Source organism: Lacerta agilis, chromosome 4, assembly GCF_009819535.1.
Source record: "Lacerta agilis isolate rLacAgi1 chromosome 4, rLacAgi1.pri, whole genome shotgun sequence".
Classification (NCBI taxonomy): domain Eukaryota; kingdom Metazoa; phylum Chordata; class Lepidosauria; order Squamata; family Lacertidae; genus Lacerta; species Lacerta agilis.
In genome coordinates, this window is record NC_046315.1 from 460,732 (window position 1) to 476,153 (window position 15,422).

Consider the following 15,422-nt stretch of genomic DNA (forward strand, 5'->3'; position numbering starts at 1 on the left):
GGGCATACCAGGAGAGGCAGTCCCATGAGTATGAGGGTCCTGGGCTGCATAAGGCTTTAAATGTCAAAACCAGCACCTTCCACCTGATCCTGTACTCCACCTCTCTGGGTTATTTGTAGGGCAACAACTTAAAGGAAAAGAAAGCATTAAGCATGTAAGAAAAGCTCAGCTGACCAACCCAGGGCTAGCATACAGGAATTTTTTTCTCCCTCTCTCATAGCACTAGAAGCCCCATGAAGCTGAATGTGGAGAGATTCAGGACAAATAAAAGGTTCACGCAGCCCGGTTACTGGAACTCCCACCCAATGATGGCCACCTGGACGGCTTTAGAAGAGGATGAGACAAATTCATGGAGGAGGAGGAGGAGGAGGAGGAGGAGGAGTTTGGATTTGATATCCCGCTTTATCACTACCCGAAGGAGTCTCAAAGCGGCTCACATTCTCCTTTCCCTTCCTCCCCCACAACAAACACTCTGTGAGGTGAGTGGGGCTGAGAGACTTGAGAGAAGTGTGACTAGCCCAAGGTCACCCAGCAGCTGCATGTGGAGGAGCAGGGAATCGAACCTGGTTCACCAGATTATGAGTCTACCGCTCTTAACCACTACACCACACTGAGAGCAGGATCCTGGTTTAAACAGGCCCCAGGCCTGATCCTGTAGCCTCTGCTTATTAGGAAATGGGCTTAATAGCAGGAGAAATATTAAGACCTGAGAACGACTCTACTCTTTGTTTCCCCAGAAGGACAGGACGCACCATTAAAAGACTTATTGCATTTTTTTAAAAAAACTAATAGCAGTGATATTGACCATAGCCAGATGGTGGAAGAAGTTGGGTGGCAGCTAATGAATGAATGGGGGAAACAAATTTGGACAATCACTTGGATGGAAAAATTAACACAGGAGACGAAGGAAAATATTTGCAAAATTCCAGGCAACCGAGTTCTGCTTTGTTCCATCTATAAGTACAGCACAAAATAACCTCTGTCCATTAATTGGATTCTGACGGGGAAATGTGCTATAGGATCACTTGGAAAAATAAATAATGAAATTGATACTGGTGAAGCATTGCAAACAAAAACATGATGAATCTCCTCATAATGGGTAGGTAGCTGTGTTGGTCTGCCGTAGTCAAAACAAAATAAAAAAAATTCCTTCCAGTAGCAGCTTTCGTGTGCATGCACACAAGAGCTCATACCAAGAACAAACTTGGTTGGTCTCTAAGGTGCTACTGGAAGGAATTTTTTAATTTTGTTTCCCCTAATAATGGAACATGATTAGTGCTCTTAGTTTCATTTTATAATAAGCTGTTAAGTGTTTTGGAAAAAAAAATGGTTTTAGACATTACTGTAAGTACCAGCGGTACTTAACACTTTGCAAATTAAACTTAATATATAAGCTGAGATCAGACAAAGCCTGGAGATCCCAAGCACGTCTTTTGGAACTGCTCAAGAATAAAAATATTTTGGAAATGTGTTCAGGCTGGTATCTCTGATACATTAGACTATCACATACTGTCAGAACCTACAATATTTCTGCTATTGGGATGTTATCTCAAAAAAGTGTGAGAAATAGTGATCAACCTTATAAATGCTGCTAAGATTACGATAGATGAAAAATAATTATTTGGGGGGGGGGTCCTCATCTCTGGTCTAGTTTGGCAGGCCCACTTTGGCTAGGGGAATCCTGGACTGGCAGTGGCTCTCAATGGCCAGCTTGCTCAGTGGTTAGAGGCATCCGGCTGGGACTCTTGCTGGCCTTCTGCCACTTTGGAACAAGTCTCCACATGAGACAGTTTGGGGAGAGAGTCAGAGGGGTCAGACAGAATCACAGGATTGCAGAAACGGGAGGGATTCCCAGGGGTCATCTAGTCCAACCCCCTGCGAGGCAGGAACCACCGCAAAAGATTCCCTGGCGGATAGATGGCTCTAGGTGTCCCCTATGGGACCTGATACAGGAGCAGCGTGTTCCAGGGTGCCTGGGGGGCATTTTGCCGTGCCCCTCCATCTATGCTCCAACAGTAAATGAACACAAAAGTGCCCCATAAGACTTCAGCCGCCTTTTCCCCAAGGGAACTGAGCCTGGGTCGAGGCTGCAGCAAGAGCCGTTCTGGAGCTCCTAATGTTTTGGAGCCCATGACGATCCAGAGGACCCCCCCCCCGCCCAAATCTCAGCAAAGCTCTCGCACAGATACTCAACAGTTGGGCTGGGGCAAGAGAAGAGTCAGGCTTGCAAGGCCCCCCAGGGACACATCCCCGCTGCCCCCCAGGCCCATAGCAGACCTGTCATGTCACCGAAGGACCCCCCACCAACCATTAACAGAGCAGACAGAGAGGCAGGACAGGAAGACTGTGAAATTCAATTCCTGCCCGGGGTTGGACTGGATGACTCTTTGGGTCCCTTCCAACTCTACAACCCCCTGGTTCTCTCCTCAAGCTTGAAATCCCCCTCCCTCTGGGCTGCCTTCACCTGAAAAACGCTTGCCCCTGCCTGGGGAAGGGGGGGGGCACAAAAAGAGCCAGTCTATTGCTCAAAGCTTTGCATCATCTCCACACACACACACACACACCCGTATTATGGATGACCCAACCAGCTCTGCCTCCATTTCAGGAACCAGTCAGATCCAAGGGGGGGCAGGGGGGGTCTCTGCTCTCCTGAGGGATGCCAGCCCTTCCTGTGCCACCCCCACCCCAAAGCTTAAAGGCCCTGATCCTGGGCTGGCAGAAAAACCTGCATTTCCAACAGTCCTCAAGGGTGAATGTCGGGGGTTGGGTGGGAGCTGAGGCAAGCTCTGGGTGAAACAGAGCTTGGGGTGGGGGGAGGAAGAGAGATAGATGCAAGGAAGATGCCCCACATAAAGGGGACTTTCAGTCTGGACCACAGGGCCAGAGCTAGCCAGGCATTGGGTGAGTGGGAGGAGGTTGCCTAGCAACGCCCATCACTGGTGCTTGGGAAGCAAAAGGGGAAAGAGCCCTTAACCCCCCCCCCCTTTGCCCTCCACCTGCCAGGAGGGAGGAATCAGCTCTGGCTTTCAGTCTCCACTCAGGGGGCTGAAGCTCAGTGGGGGGCTCTCCCTCCCTCCCTCTCTCTGCACCTCAAAAGCCATCATGCCAGGGATAAGTTGTGGCTAGACCTCTCCTCCCTGGCATCTGCCACGTGGGCAGAGATGGCTCTGATGGGTGCCTTAGTGAGTGGAGGCACACAGAATCATGGAGCCGTCAGGTCGCAAGGGTCTCCCAAGGGTCATTCCTGCAATGCAGGAATGGCAGCTCCAGAATCCCTGATGGATGGCCGTCCAGCCTTGGCTCTGAAGCCTGAAATGAATCCCAGAATTGTGGGGCTGCAAGGGACCCCCGAGGGTCATCTAGCCTGCAATGCAGGAATCCCACCCCCCACGCCAGCCCCCTGGCTGCACCAGAGGCCATGTGCAGGCTGGCCAGCCCCCCACCCCTGCATCGGAGGCCAGGGGACTCAGCCTGGCAGCTGTAACTGTGGGGTGGGCAGCCTCCTCACTGGCTCAGGTGGGGTGTGTGGGGGGTTTGTGTGTGTGTGTGTGTGTGTGTGTGTGTGGCTAAGGCTCAACCCCCTCCCTCTCCGCCTCCTCCTCAGCCCCCCACTCCCGCATCTGCCACTCCAGGCGCTCCAGGCGCAGAGCCACCTTAAAGGCACTGGATTCAAGTCCCGCCAAGATTCTCGCCAGCTTGGTCTGCAGGGCGTCCAGACCCTCTTCCAGGGCGGCCGTCCGGCGCTCCTCCTCCTGCAGCTGGGCAATCTCGGCCGCCTCGGCGTTGACGTCCAGCTTGTCCATCTTGAGCAGGATCTCCCTGCCCTTGGCCTCCAGCATGGCCTTGGCGCTGGGGAACTCGGCCAGGACCTCCGTCAGGTCCTCCTTCGACAGGCAGAAGAGGTCCGAGAAGCCGATGCTCTTGATGTTGGCCGTGCGGCGGTTCCCGGACTTGTTCCCTGTGGGGGAAGGGGGCACCGAGGTCAGCGGGGGCACTGAGAGCGCCGCCTTGAGAACATAAGCAGAGCATGCAGGATCAGGCCCCTGGGGGTGGGAGGCAGAGAGGAGTCCGGCTGGTGAAGAAGCCAGGGGGGGTCTCCCCCTCCTGCTGAGGCAAGCTCCCCTCTCGTCTCCAGAAGAGGCATGAAAATGGTGGAGGAGAGATTGGGGGCACACAGATGCCATCTGGAATTCCTTAAGAGAAACCTTGGAGAGGAGGGGGCTGAGGCAGCGGCAGGGACGGGGGGGGGACCTTCCTTCTCAGCAACTGCGTCACGGGGCAAGACCCACCGGAGACAAGATGCTAATGTGTTGCTAGACTGGTGACTGGGAGTGGCCGCTGAGACCATATAACCCCGGTCCTGAAAGACCTATGTTGGCTCCCAGTACGTTTCCGAGCACAATTCAAAGTGTTGGTGCTGACCTTGAAAGCCCTCAATGGCCTCAAAGGCCCAGTATCCCTGAAGGAGCCTCTCCACCCCCATCGTTCAGCCCGGACAATGAGGTCCAGCGCCGAGGGCCTTCTGGCAGTTCCCTCCCTGCGAGAAGTGAGGTTACCGGGAACCAGGCAGAGGGTCTTCTTGGTGGTGACGCCCGCTCAGTGGAACGCCTCCCCATCAGATGTCAAGGAAATAAACAACTATCTGACTTTTAGAAGACATCTGAAGGCAGCCCTGTTTAGGGAAGTTTTTAATGTTTAATCTTTTATCACATTTAATCTGTTGGGAACTGCCCAGAGTGAGGGGGGGGGGAACCCAGCCAGATGGCTAGGGTAGAAATAATAAACATTATTATTACTATTGTGGGGTCTCAGGAAAAGCCAGAGGCCTGTTCTTGTCTTGTTTTCTGGTTAGCCTAACTGAGGCCATTTTGCTTCTGTAAAAAAAAAAACACTGCCTGCTTTAGCATTCAGGAGGGTGAGCCACACTGAGGTGAAGACCAGATAACTTGCTAGGCAATTTTCAGGAAATTCTCCCTCTGCCAGGCAACTCTCCCCTTCCAGGTCTCCAGGCAGGGTGTCCTGTTTTGGTCAGCGCAAGGAACCTCGAAGGGGGGGAAGCAAGGGGGGGTGCCTAAAAAAGCACGAATAAAGGCTATTTGGGGCGGCTTCACCGTCACGCTGGTGAGTGTGGCTTGCCCGCTCTGTTTTACTCAGATGAAAAAAGGAGTGATTATGGGAATCTCCTCTGTCTATGGCAGACACCCCCAAACTTGGAGCTCCAGATGTTTTGGGACTACAATTCACACCATCCCTGAGCACTGGTCCTGTTAGCTAAGAATGATGGGAGCTGTAGTCCCAAAACATCTGGAGGGCCAAGTTTGGGGGTGCCTGAGTCTTTGGCATTTATTGGCATTTCAGTGACCAAGGCAGATGAGTGGGGTATAAATAAAATAATCACTGTGCTCACTGGGCCTGACACTCCTGCGTCAGCCCCGTTTTTGCTGATAACAAGTTAACTCCAACTTGCACATCTGAAGGCAGCCCTGTTTAGGGAGGCTTTTAATGTTTAATAGATTATTGCATTTTAATGTTCTGTTGGAAGCAGGGTATTAAGAAGAGGCTGCCGGCCCGGGTGGGTCCCCTGCCTCCCCCAGCACGCTCTTCTTAGGTTCTTGCGAAGGCGGTTGAGAGGAGCCCCCTGTCAGTTTGCATTTCTTAGTACAGGAAGTATTGATCGGATGTGTAGAGACCTTTCCGATTCTGCTTAGTTCAAGAGGGTTCTGGAAAGTTTCTTTCTATGTGAAAGAAACAGGCAGAAGGTTCCTGATGTTTGGGTTATTCCTCCTGGGAAGCGGAGTACAGCTGGGTTAAAGTGCTCCTGTTATGCTTTTGGTCAAGGCCATGCTGACTATAAGAGGGGGTCAGAAGGAGCCTGGGTCTCTCACTTTCTCTTTCTGTCCCTTTGTTCTGGCCGTGGTGTTCTGTTCTGTATGCTTAGTGTTAAGGTTTAGTCTTATTATAAGTAGTGTTGTTTTTTTTGGTGGGGGGGGGAGGCAGGGGTATGCATACCGCTAAACATTTTGTAAAACTAAGTTTGGCCTCATTGAGGGGCAGTATTTCAATATGAGTAGGAAAAGGAGAGTACCCCTAAACATTTTTTTTACAGGAAAAAAGCACTGATTGTAAGTTATTGTTAAGTTTCAGTTAAGTCTGCTGCAACTGGAATTCCTATGGGGAGGGCCAATCCTGAACATGATGCTCATTTGCCTTCAGCAGCAGTAATGCTCTGCCAAGTGAAATTGCCTCTGGTCTATTTTTGGGGAACTCTGCAATGTGTTTAAGTTTTTCCTCCACACACGACACCCCCGTCTCCCCCTCTCCCTCTCCCTCTCCCCCCCCCCGGGGCTTACCTTTGATGTTGATGATGCTGATCTCCCCAAAGTAGAGCCCCTCTCCCAGCACGGCATACTGGGTGACCCCGTCGTCGGCCACCACGGCCAGCTTCCCCTCCCGGATGAAGTACATCTCCCGGCCCACGTCGCCCTTCTTGCAGACGTACTCCCCGGGGCTGTAGACCTGCGGCTTGAGCTTGAGGACCAGCTCCTCCAGCAGGCTCTGCTCGCAGCTCTGGAAGATCTGCACCTTGCGGAGCGTGGCCAGGTGGACGCTGATGGCCACCTCGGCCCGCAAGCGCTCGGGGAGGTGCTGCAGGATCTGCAGCTCGTTGGTCATCTTCTTCTCCATCTGCAGGTGCTGGTACCACTCCACCACGCGGTTCTGGAGGCGGCGGCTGGCGCAGTGGGTGCGCAGGTAGCCCTTGACCAGGTCCGATTTGGGGACAAAGGCGTCATCGGCCTGGTTCATGTTGGAGATGACCGAGGTCATGCTGCCCATGATGGTGGCAAAGCCCATGACGGCCAGCAGGAAGTCGGCCGCCATGAAGAGGAACTCCTCCTCGCGGTGGGGCATGGGCGTGTCGCCCACCGTGGTGAGGATGAGGGTGGAGAAGTAGAAGCTGTAGAGGTACTGGCGCAGCAGGCGCTCAAAGCCGGGGATGCTGACGTTGGGGTAGACCCACTCGTCCGCCCCGTAGCCCACGTAGCCGGAGAGGGCGAAGTAGACGCAGGCGTTCCAGTGGATGGTGACAAAGACGTAGAGCATCAGCTTGGAGATGCGGAAGGAGTTGGGGTGCGCCGTGCGCGTCTCGATGCGGTCAAAGGCCTCGAAGAGGCGGGGGCTGCGCAGGAAGCGGTTGGCCCGGACGGCGGGGGTGGCCAGGCCCAGGCGCAGGTAGAGGAGGTCGGTGGGCAGCACCGAGAGGAGGTCCAGCAGGAAGGCGGAGGAGCAGGTGTAGTGGCGCGAGATCTGGGAGCGGTCCTGGATGAGGATGCCTTGCTCCAGGAACCCTGGGGGGTGGGCAGGGGGGAAGGAGGTGGGTCAGGGCCGCGGAGAGAGAGGAGACCCCCGGCCCCGGGCAGGCATCTCCACTGCTCTCCCCCAAACGGAACAACCTAAGAAGGGTCTGCTGGATCGGGCCAGAGGGTCCCATCTAGTCCCCTCACCCTTCAAAGGTGGGAAATGTAGGGATCAGAGAGATGGAAAAGCAGCCATGATTGCTTCTCTCTCCGTCAGCGCCAGGGCCGGTTAAGCTGGAACCTGCTCTTCAAAGGAATAGGTCAAGTATTTCAACAGATCTAGTGCCGGATTTACGTGTAAGCCAAACAGGCTATAGCTTAGGGCCCCACTCTTGGGGGTGGGGGGCAAAAAAATTAAAGGAAAAAAACTGGATGTACATTTCCAAAACATAAGATGTAAAACAAATAAAATCAAACCTACATACAGCAACAGTGTTTTGTTTTGTGTATGCTCCTATGATGTAAATCATGGGCCCTGCCTGCCAGCCTGCTCCCTAAAATATCACTGGTTTGCTCCTTTCTATATATAGGCTGCCTACATTCTGCATGGACTGGTTGCATGATGACACATGCAAACGGCTTGAGATACCTATGAGGTCCATAAATCACTATATAGCATAATAGGGACCAACAAAGTTTGTTATTGGTACGAGCTTTCGTGTGTATACTGGAAGGATTTTTTTTAAAAAATTCTCATTTTGTTTCGACTACGACAGACCAGACCGGCTACTTCCCTGTATATATAGCATATATTCAACACAAAAAACAAAGGACAGCTGGACATATAAAGGGCCCCATTACCTTCAGTACCTGAGGGCCTCATCAATCCTAAATCCGGCCCTGAACAGATCTTATGGTCAGAGGTTTTCTAGTGTTTTTGTTCCCACATTATATATTTCTCTGTTACACATTTCCTCTGTTCCAATTATTATCATGGAAGAAGGATGGGAAGTCAACTTTTAAATATGTACAGTCGTACCTTAGAAGTCTAACAGAATCCATTCCGGAAGTCCGTTCGACTTCCAAAACATTCGGAAACCAAAGCACGGATTCTGATTGGCTGCAGGAAGTTCCTGCAGCCAATCGGAAGCCCCGTTGGACGTTCAGTTTCCAAAAATAGTTAGCAAACAGTCGCATCCGGGTTTGCGGTGTTTGGGAGACGAAATGTCCGAGAACTAAGCAGATCGAAAACCTAGGTACGAATGTATTAAATTTGATGTTAACTTGATAAAAATTGGTGAAGCTGCATAAAATTTAATTGAGAAGTTAAAAGGGGGGGGGGTTTCCCAGGAGTGTTGATGGTTTTTTGGGAAAGTTTAACGGTCAGACTTTGTGGTTGAAGAGTTCCTGGCATTGTCCAAAAGGCAGTGCCTGTGGGGGAGCAAGAGAGTGTGACCGCAGGACCCGCCGAAACCTGTTTTTGGAGGAATGTAGCCCCTCATATCCCAGTGCCGGGCTGAGGTCTAGAGGAGGCAGACAAGATTCCCACCAAGATGTCTATTAGAAGAGACCTGAAGGCAGCTCTGTTTAGGGAAATTTTTGATGTTTGATGTTTTATCCTGTTTCTAATATTCTGTTGGGAGTGGCTGGGAAAAGCCAGCCAGATGGGCGGGGTATAAATAACATTATTATTATTATTATTATTATTATTATTATTATTATTATTATTATTACAAGAACCCCCAAATCCATCCTCTTGAGCCATTTTCTCAGGCCAGCCTTATCAGGGCCCAAAGCCGGGCAGCTGCTGCCCCCCAGTGGAATAACACAAAACTGCAGGGCACAGAAGAGTCAGATTTGGGAGCCTGCGGGTCCACCCAGGTCAGTATTGTCTGCACTGGCGGGCAGCAGCTCTTTAGGGTTTCAGACCAAGAGTCTCTCCCTGGAAGTGGCATAGCGGGGGGGGGGCAGGGGGGATCCGGGCACAGAATGTTGGGGGAGGGACCACAAAGACTAGCCCCCCCCGGCCCCCGCAGAGATGCCCAGACTCCTGGCATGCACATGGGCCCCCAGTGGAGGCTGAAACTGCCGGCAGAGGATGGACGCATCCCAGGGGAAGAGCCAGGCCTAAGATGCTACGGAGAGCCTGCAGGATCAGGCCAGGGGCCCATCTAGGCCAGCCTCCTGTTCTCAACTGTGGCCAGCCAGACGCCCATTATGGGAAGCCTGCATGCAGGATTCGCACGCAGGAGCCCCTCTCTTCCCTTCCTGCAGTTTCCAGCAACTGGGATCCGACTGCGGAGGCAGAACAAAGACATGCTGGCCAGGAGCCCTTGATCTCTTTCTCCTTCTCCATGGATTGTTCTAGTCTTCTCTAAAGCCATCCAGGCTGGTGGGCATCCCTGCCTCTTGTGGGAGGGAGTTCCACAGTTTAACTCTGCATTACGAAAGACAAAAGACTTTCTTCTCTCTATCCTGAATCTCCCAATGTTCAGCTTCATTGGATGAAGGGGGAGAAGCCTTCGCCAGGTGGGGTGCGGGGGGGGCGTAAGGGGAGGGGCGAGGAGAAGGCCCCGAGGAGGAAAGGCCACTGACCAGTGTAGAAGTGGACCCCAATGTCCAGCAGGTACAGCAGGTCGCAGAGGTAGTCCAGGGCCAGCCAGAGGAAGAGGTATTTGCGCTGCAGCTCAGGGAAGCAGGACCTGCGCAGGAGGGAAGGGGAGAGAGAGGGGTGGGTGGCAGCATCTGAACCCACAACCCTCTCACTGCAGCGGCTGCTCCAAAGGTCAGGCAGTCCCCCCCCCCCAGCTCTCTCCTTGTTGCTCCTTGCTCCATCCACCAGCAGCCCCCCCCCATTCAGCTCGCCCCGTTCCCCAGGAATCTCCCCAAAATGTTCATCGGGGCCCCCAGTTTGCTCTGAAACTCCCTCCCTCCCAAAAAGGACTCCCCCGCCCCAAAAAAGAACTGCTTTCTTGTTTCGCCAGAAAGTGACCCTTCAAGACCTGAACCCATGGATTCCAAAGACAAGGAAGGGAAATCCAAATAAACTTTAGGAAGAACTTTCCGGCAGCAGGAGCCCTTTGACAGCGACACAGAAGACCTTCAAAGGTCTCCTTCATGGGAGGTTTGATGGTCACCTATCAAGAATTCTTTAGCTGGGATTCCTGCATTGTGGGGCGCGTTGGAGTACAGAAGGGGTACTTGGAGTAGGGAAGTTCAGGGAAGTTTTTTATGTCTGACACTTTATTATTTTTAATATTTTGCGGGCAGCCACCCAGAGTAGCCAGGGAAACCCAGCCAGATGGACAGGGTATAAACAATAAAATTATTACCATATTTTTCGCGCCATAGGGTGCACCGCACCATAGGGCGCACCTCATTTTTAGAGGAGGAAACAAGAAAAAAATTTTTTTTCTGGTTTTCCTTCTCTAAAAGCCCTGTTTTTTTGAGGATCAGCTAAAAGTTTTGCAGCTTTTTTGCAAAGGGAAAAACCCTGTTTTTTTTAGGATCAGCTAAAAGTTTTGCAGCTCCTTTTCCAAAGGGGGAAAAGCAAAGAGGAAAAGCCCCATTTTTATAGGGTTGAACTCACATTTCTGCAGCTTCTAAAGGAAAGGGAGCCTTTTCTACAGTTTCCAGACAGATAATCTAATCAGCCAGTCACATGTCGCTGGGGAAACAAACAACCTCCCTCTGCAGCACATTCAACAATGGAGGGTGGGGCTGAAAGGGAGCCAGGGACTCTTATCTCTCTCCTGATCTCTTGCTGATCTGCTGATCGGGGTCCTTTCAACACCCCCTTTTCTCTTTGTAAAATAAAAAGCATGATCCTCTTTTGGCCCCTGGGCAATTCAGCTCCAGGGACCACCATCTGCTCCATAAGACGCACAGATATTTCCACTTACTTTTTAGGAGGGGAAAAGTGCGTCTTATGCAGCAAAAAATGCGGTATTTTTATTATCCGATGACCCTCGGGGGCCCCTTCCAAATATAATTCTCTCTTTCTATGACTTCAGCCCAATGTCTTTTTGCTGAATGTTTGCCTCCACCCTGCCCCCCCCCCCCCCATGGCTGGATTGTTGGAGTCTGCTTCCCAGGCCTCTTGCTGTTTTCCTATTTTGCTTTCTATGGTCATCCGCTGGGCTTTCTCTCCTCTGCATGGAAGGAGGTGACTGGCAGATGCAGAAGCAAAGGAAAGAAGGAAGGAAGGAAGGAAGGAAGGAAGGAAGGAAGGGAAGGCAGGCAGGCACTGAAATCCAAAAGGGGTTTCTGCCACTTCCCTTCCGTCCACCCCCTTCTTGGGCAACAGTCGTGCTTCTAATGATGCTCCCAGCCGGAGAGCCTTGGCCCCAGGGCTGGGCCACCTCCGTGGCTTCCCTGAGCCCCCCCCGGCCCCCTCCCCCCGGGGCGGATCCAGCCCAGGCCCCCCTGAGCCCACCTGCAGATGAGGATGATCCAGTTGTACATGATGGGAAACACCATGGTGACCAGCCACCAGTAATAATAGTCCCCCGACGGGTCCAGGATCCGTTTCTTCTCCTGGCTGAGAGCAGAGCAGAGGAGTGGGGGACATTGGTAAAGGCTTTCTGGGAAATGATATATAACGAACTGAAGAAAATGTTTAAAAATACATTTGTTAAAAAACAACAACAACCAGAAGCCTTTTTGTTAGGTATAACAGGTGAAGAGTTGCCAAAAGAGGATGAAAGACTTTTTCTGTATGCAACACCGGCAGCAAGAATGCTACCAGTCCAGAGATGGAAGGAAGGAGAAGAATGCGAGACGAAACGGACATGGGGAAACTGACGGGGAAGATCCCAAACCAGGAAGATCAAGTATGTTCTAAAGACCGGAGCAAATCTGTAACTTATTTAAAAGACCAGTGTAAACAGTTAAAATGACTGGCAGGGATGCAATGACATTTGTGATGTGGAATTATCTGTAGTAATTATGGATATTTAACAGGTGGGTAAGGGTAAAAGATGCAGCAAACTTAATCTTAAACGTGGAACCCACGGAGGGAGGGAAGGAGGTCCGGAGGTTCAAAAGAACCTTGCACTTTAATGTTTGAAATGGCTATGTTAAAATGTATAAAATTGTGAAAAAACCAATAAAAATTATATATATACGTATATACAGAGAAAAAGAGAGCAGAGGAAGCCGGCTGGGTCACAGAACATCCCAAGGACTGAAGGACGTCATAGAATCATAGAATCCTAGAGTTGGAAGAGACCCCAAGGGCCATCCAGTCCAACCCCCTGCCAAGCAGGAAACACCATCTAAGCATTCCTGACAGATGGCTGTCAAGCCTCCGCTTCAAGACCTCCAAAGAAGGAGACTCCACCACACTCCTTGGCAGCAAATTCCACTGCCGAACAGCTCTCACTGTCAGGAAGTTCTTCCTAAGGTTTAGGTGGAATCTTCTTTCTTGCAGTTTGAATCCATTGCCCTGTGTCCGCTTCTCTGGAGCAGCAGAAAACAACCTTTCTCCCTCCTCTATAGGACATCCTTTGATATATTTGAACATGGCTATCATATCCCCCCTTAACCTTCTCTTCTCCAGGCTAAACATACCCAGCTCCCTAAGCCGTTCCTCCTAAGGCATCGTTTCCAGGCCTTGGACCATTTTGGTTGTCCTCTTCTGGACACCTTCCAGCTTGTCAGTATCCTTCTTGAACTGTGGTGCCCAGAACTGGACACAGTATTCCAGGTGAGGTCTGACCATATAGTGGTACTATTACTTCGCTTGATGTCTCTCCCTCCTCGCCAGCCCCTAAGAACCTCCCAAGAAGAGCCTGCCAGATCAGGCCACGGGGGGCCCATCGAGTCCGGCATCCTCTTCTCACGGGGGCCAGCCACATGAAAACCCCCTGCAAGCAGGATCCGAGTTCCAGAGCCCCCTCTGCTCCTGCAGCAACTGGGATTCAGAAGCGTGGCTGCCTCCGGAGCCCTTGGAAGGAGCCCTCTCCACCTTCACGGGATTTGTCCAATCCTCCGAATCAGTGGCTATCCCTGTGGCAGGGAGTTCTCTAGGTTTGGGCCTGCAACACAGCTGTGTTTGGGGGGGGGGAGTGATGGGAGACCCTGGAAGGCACCAGGTGGGCAAAACCTGGTTTAAGGCGTGTGACCCCCCAAGACCGGGGGGGGGGGCACAGGGAGAGAGGGGCTGCAGATCACAACCACAGCGGTCGGGGCCTCTGTCCAGTGGTGGTTCAGGGCATCCCAAATGAAGACGGATGTGGACAAGCTGGAACAGGGGCAGAGGAGGGTGAGCCAGACAATCGAGGGTCTGGAAACAAAGCCTTATTTTTGAGGAACGGTCGAGGGAGTTGGGTTTGTTTAGCCTGGAAAAAGAGGAGACTCAGAGGAGATACAAGAGCCATCTTCAAATATCTCCAGGGCTGCCACCTGGGGGAGAGAACAAGCTGGTTTTCTGCGGGTCCAGATAGCAGGACCTGACGCAGAATTGGCAAAGCTGACAGGAAAAACCCCAAACCAGCAAGATCAAGTATTCCAAAAGGACTGGAGTAAATTTATACGATATCCGAAAGATTATTGTAAGCAATTAACATCACCAGCAGGGCTGTCTGAAGACTTATAATGAGAAATTTTCCACCTTTCTATATTTATTCAAATTTTGAGTTCTTTTGTAGTGAGTGTAATTAGAATTGGGAAAGGTACAAAATGTAATGATATAAAGGTTAATTTTGAAAGCCGTAAAGTTTTGAAAGCTGTAATGATGTGAATGTATATTATTAAATGGAAAATAAATAAAAATTATACACACACACGCACACATGTATATGTGTATATATATATACAGATAGCAGGACCTCAGAAGGTGGTGGACCTTCACCGGAGGTTTTTAAGCAGGAGTCGGAGGGCCATCGGTCAGGAATGGCCTAGATGTGACTCCTGTATTGCACAAGGTTGGACTAGATGACCCTTGGGGTCCCTTCCAGCTCTTCAGTCCTACACTTCCCCGACTCCTCTCTTAGACGGCCAGCCCCACGCCACCCCTTTGCCCAACCTGCGCCCTGTACAATGCCTGCCATATCTGCTACTGTGGGGCCTCCCCCTTCCTGCCCCCCTCAATGCTTGCCTTCACTCTCCCCGCCCTCCGGTCCCCACTCACCGTGGTTTGGGGGCTGCTCCAGGGCTGCTCTCCTCCGTCTTGACGAGCTTCGCCTCCCCCTCCATGTCCTTGGCTCGGAAGACCCCGGCCAGCCTATTCATCTTGGCACGGGCTGGCAGCCGCGGGCTCCTGGTCCAAGCTAGGCCACAGCCCCCCCCCTCTCTCTCTGCCCCACAGCAGAGCCTCACTCTCCTCCTCCGGCTGGCTCTCTGCATCCAGGCGCATCGGAGCCTAGCAACGCAGCGGGGCTCCCCCCTCCCCCCTGCTCCCTGTGGGGCTCGGCCACACACCTGAGCCGGCAGGTGCAACCCTAAAGGGCCCAATCAGGGAGGGAGCAGCGCTGATGAGGACCCTGGGGAGACCAGGCAGGGCGGGGGCGGCGGCTGCCAGGCCAGAGCGTAGCAAGCAGGCAGGGAAGATGGGGGCCAGAGACCAAGCTCTGCAGGCCAGTGTCCCCCATCTGCTCTAGGGCAGACACATCCCCTCCGACATTTCTCTGGTGAAAATAAGGACATTCTCCTCCACATCAGGAAGCTCATCTCCCGGGTTCGATCTCCCGCACACACAGACGCCACAAGAGGCCCCCCCCCCTGGGCCAGCGCCCTCTTTCCCCCAGGGGTCAGCCTGGTCCCCCAAACGGAACCAGCAAGAGAGACCCAAGCGCAAGAGGAAATTCTTTTTGGACTCTATGCCACTGGCCTTTATCACCCTTCCAGATTAACCTGTGGCACTGTGGGTTAAAGCACTGAGCCTAGGGCTTGCCGATCAGAAGGTCGGCGGTTCGAATCCCCGCAATGACGGGGTGAGCTCCCGTTGCTCGGTCCCAGCTCCTGCCCACCTAGCAGTTCCAAAGCACGTCAAAAGTGCAAGTAGAGAAATAGGTACCGCTCCGGCGGGAAGGTAAATGGTGTTTCTGTGCGCTGCTGTGGTTCGCCAGAAGCGGCTTTGTCATGATGGCCACATGACCCGGAAGCTGTACGCCGGCTCCCTCGGCC

The 15,422-nt window shown here is 52.3% G+C and overlaps 1 protein-coding gene across 1 annotated transcript; it reads right to left on the reverse strand.

Moving 5' to 3' along the window:
- Positions 1–3,566: 3,566 nt before the first annotated feature.
- Positions 3,567–11,847, reverse strand: CNGA4 (cyclic nucleotide gated channel subunit alpha 4). The gene is made up of 4 exons (XM_033145806.1): positions 11,731–11,847; positions 9,891–9,997; positions 6,351–7,346; positions 3,567–3,958 (listed from the first exon to the last, which is right to left on the reverse strand). Exons 1-4 carry the CDS (start codon positions 11,772–11,774, stop codon positions 3,567–3,569), a joined length of 1,539 nt encoding a protein of 512 aa, XP_033001697.1. The 5' UTR covers positions 11,775–11,847.
- Positions 11,848–15,422: the final 3,575 nt, after the last annotated feature.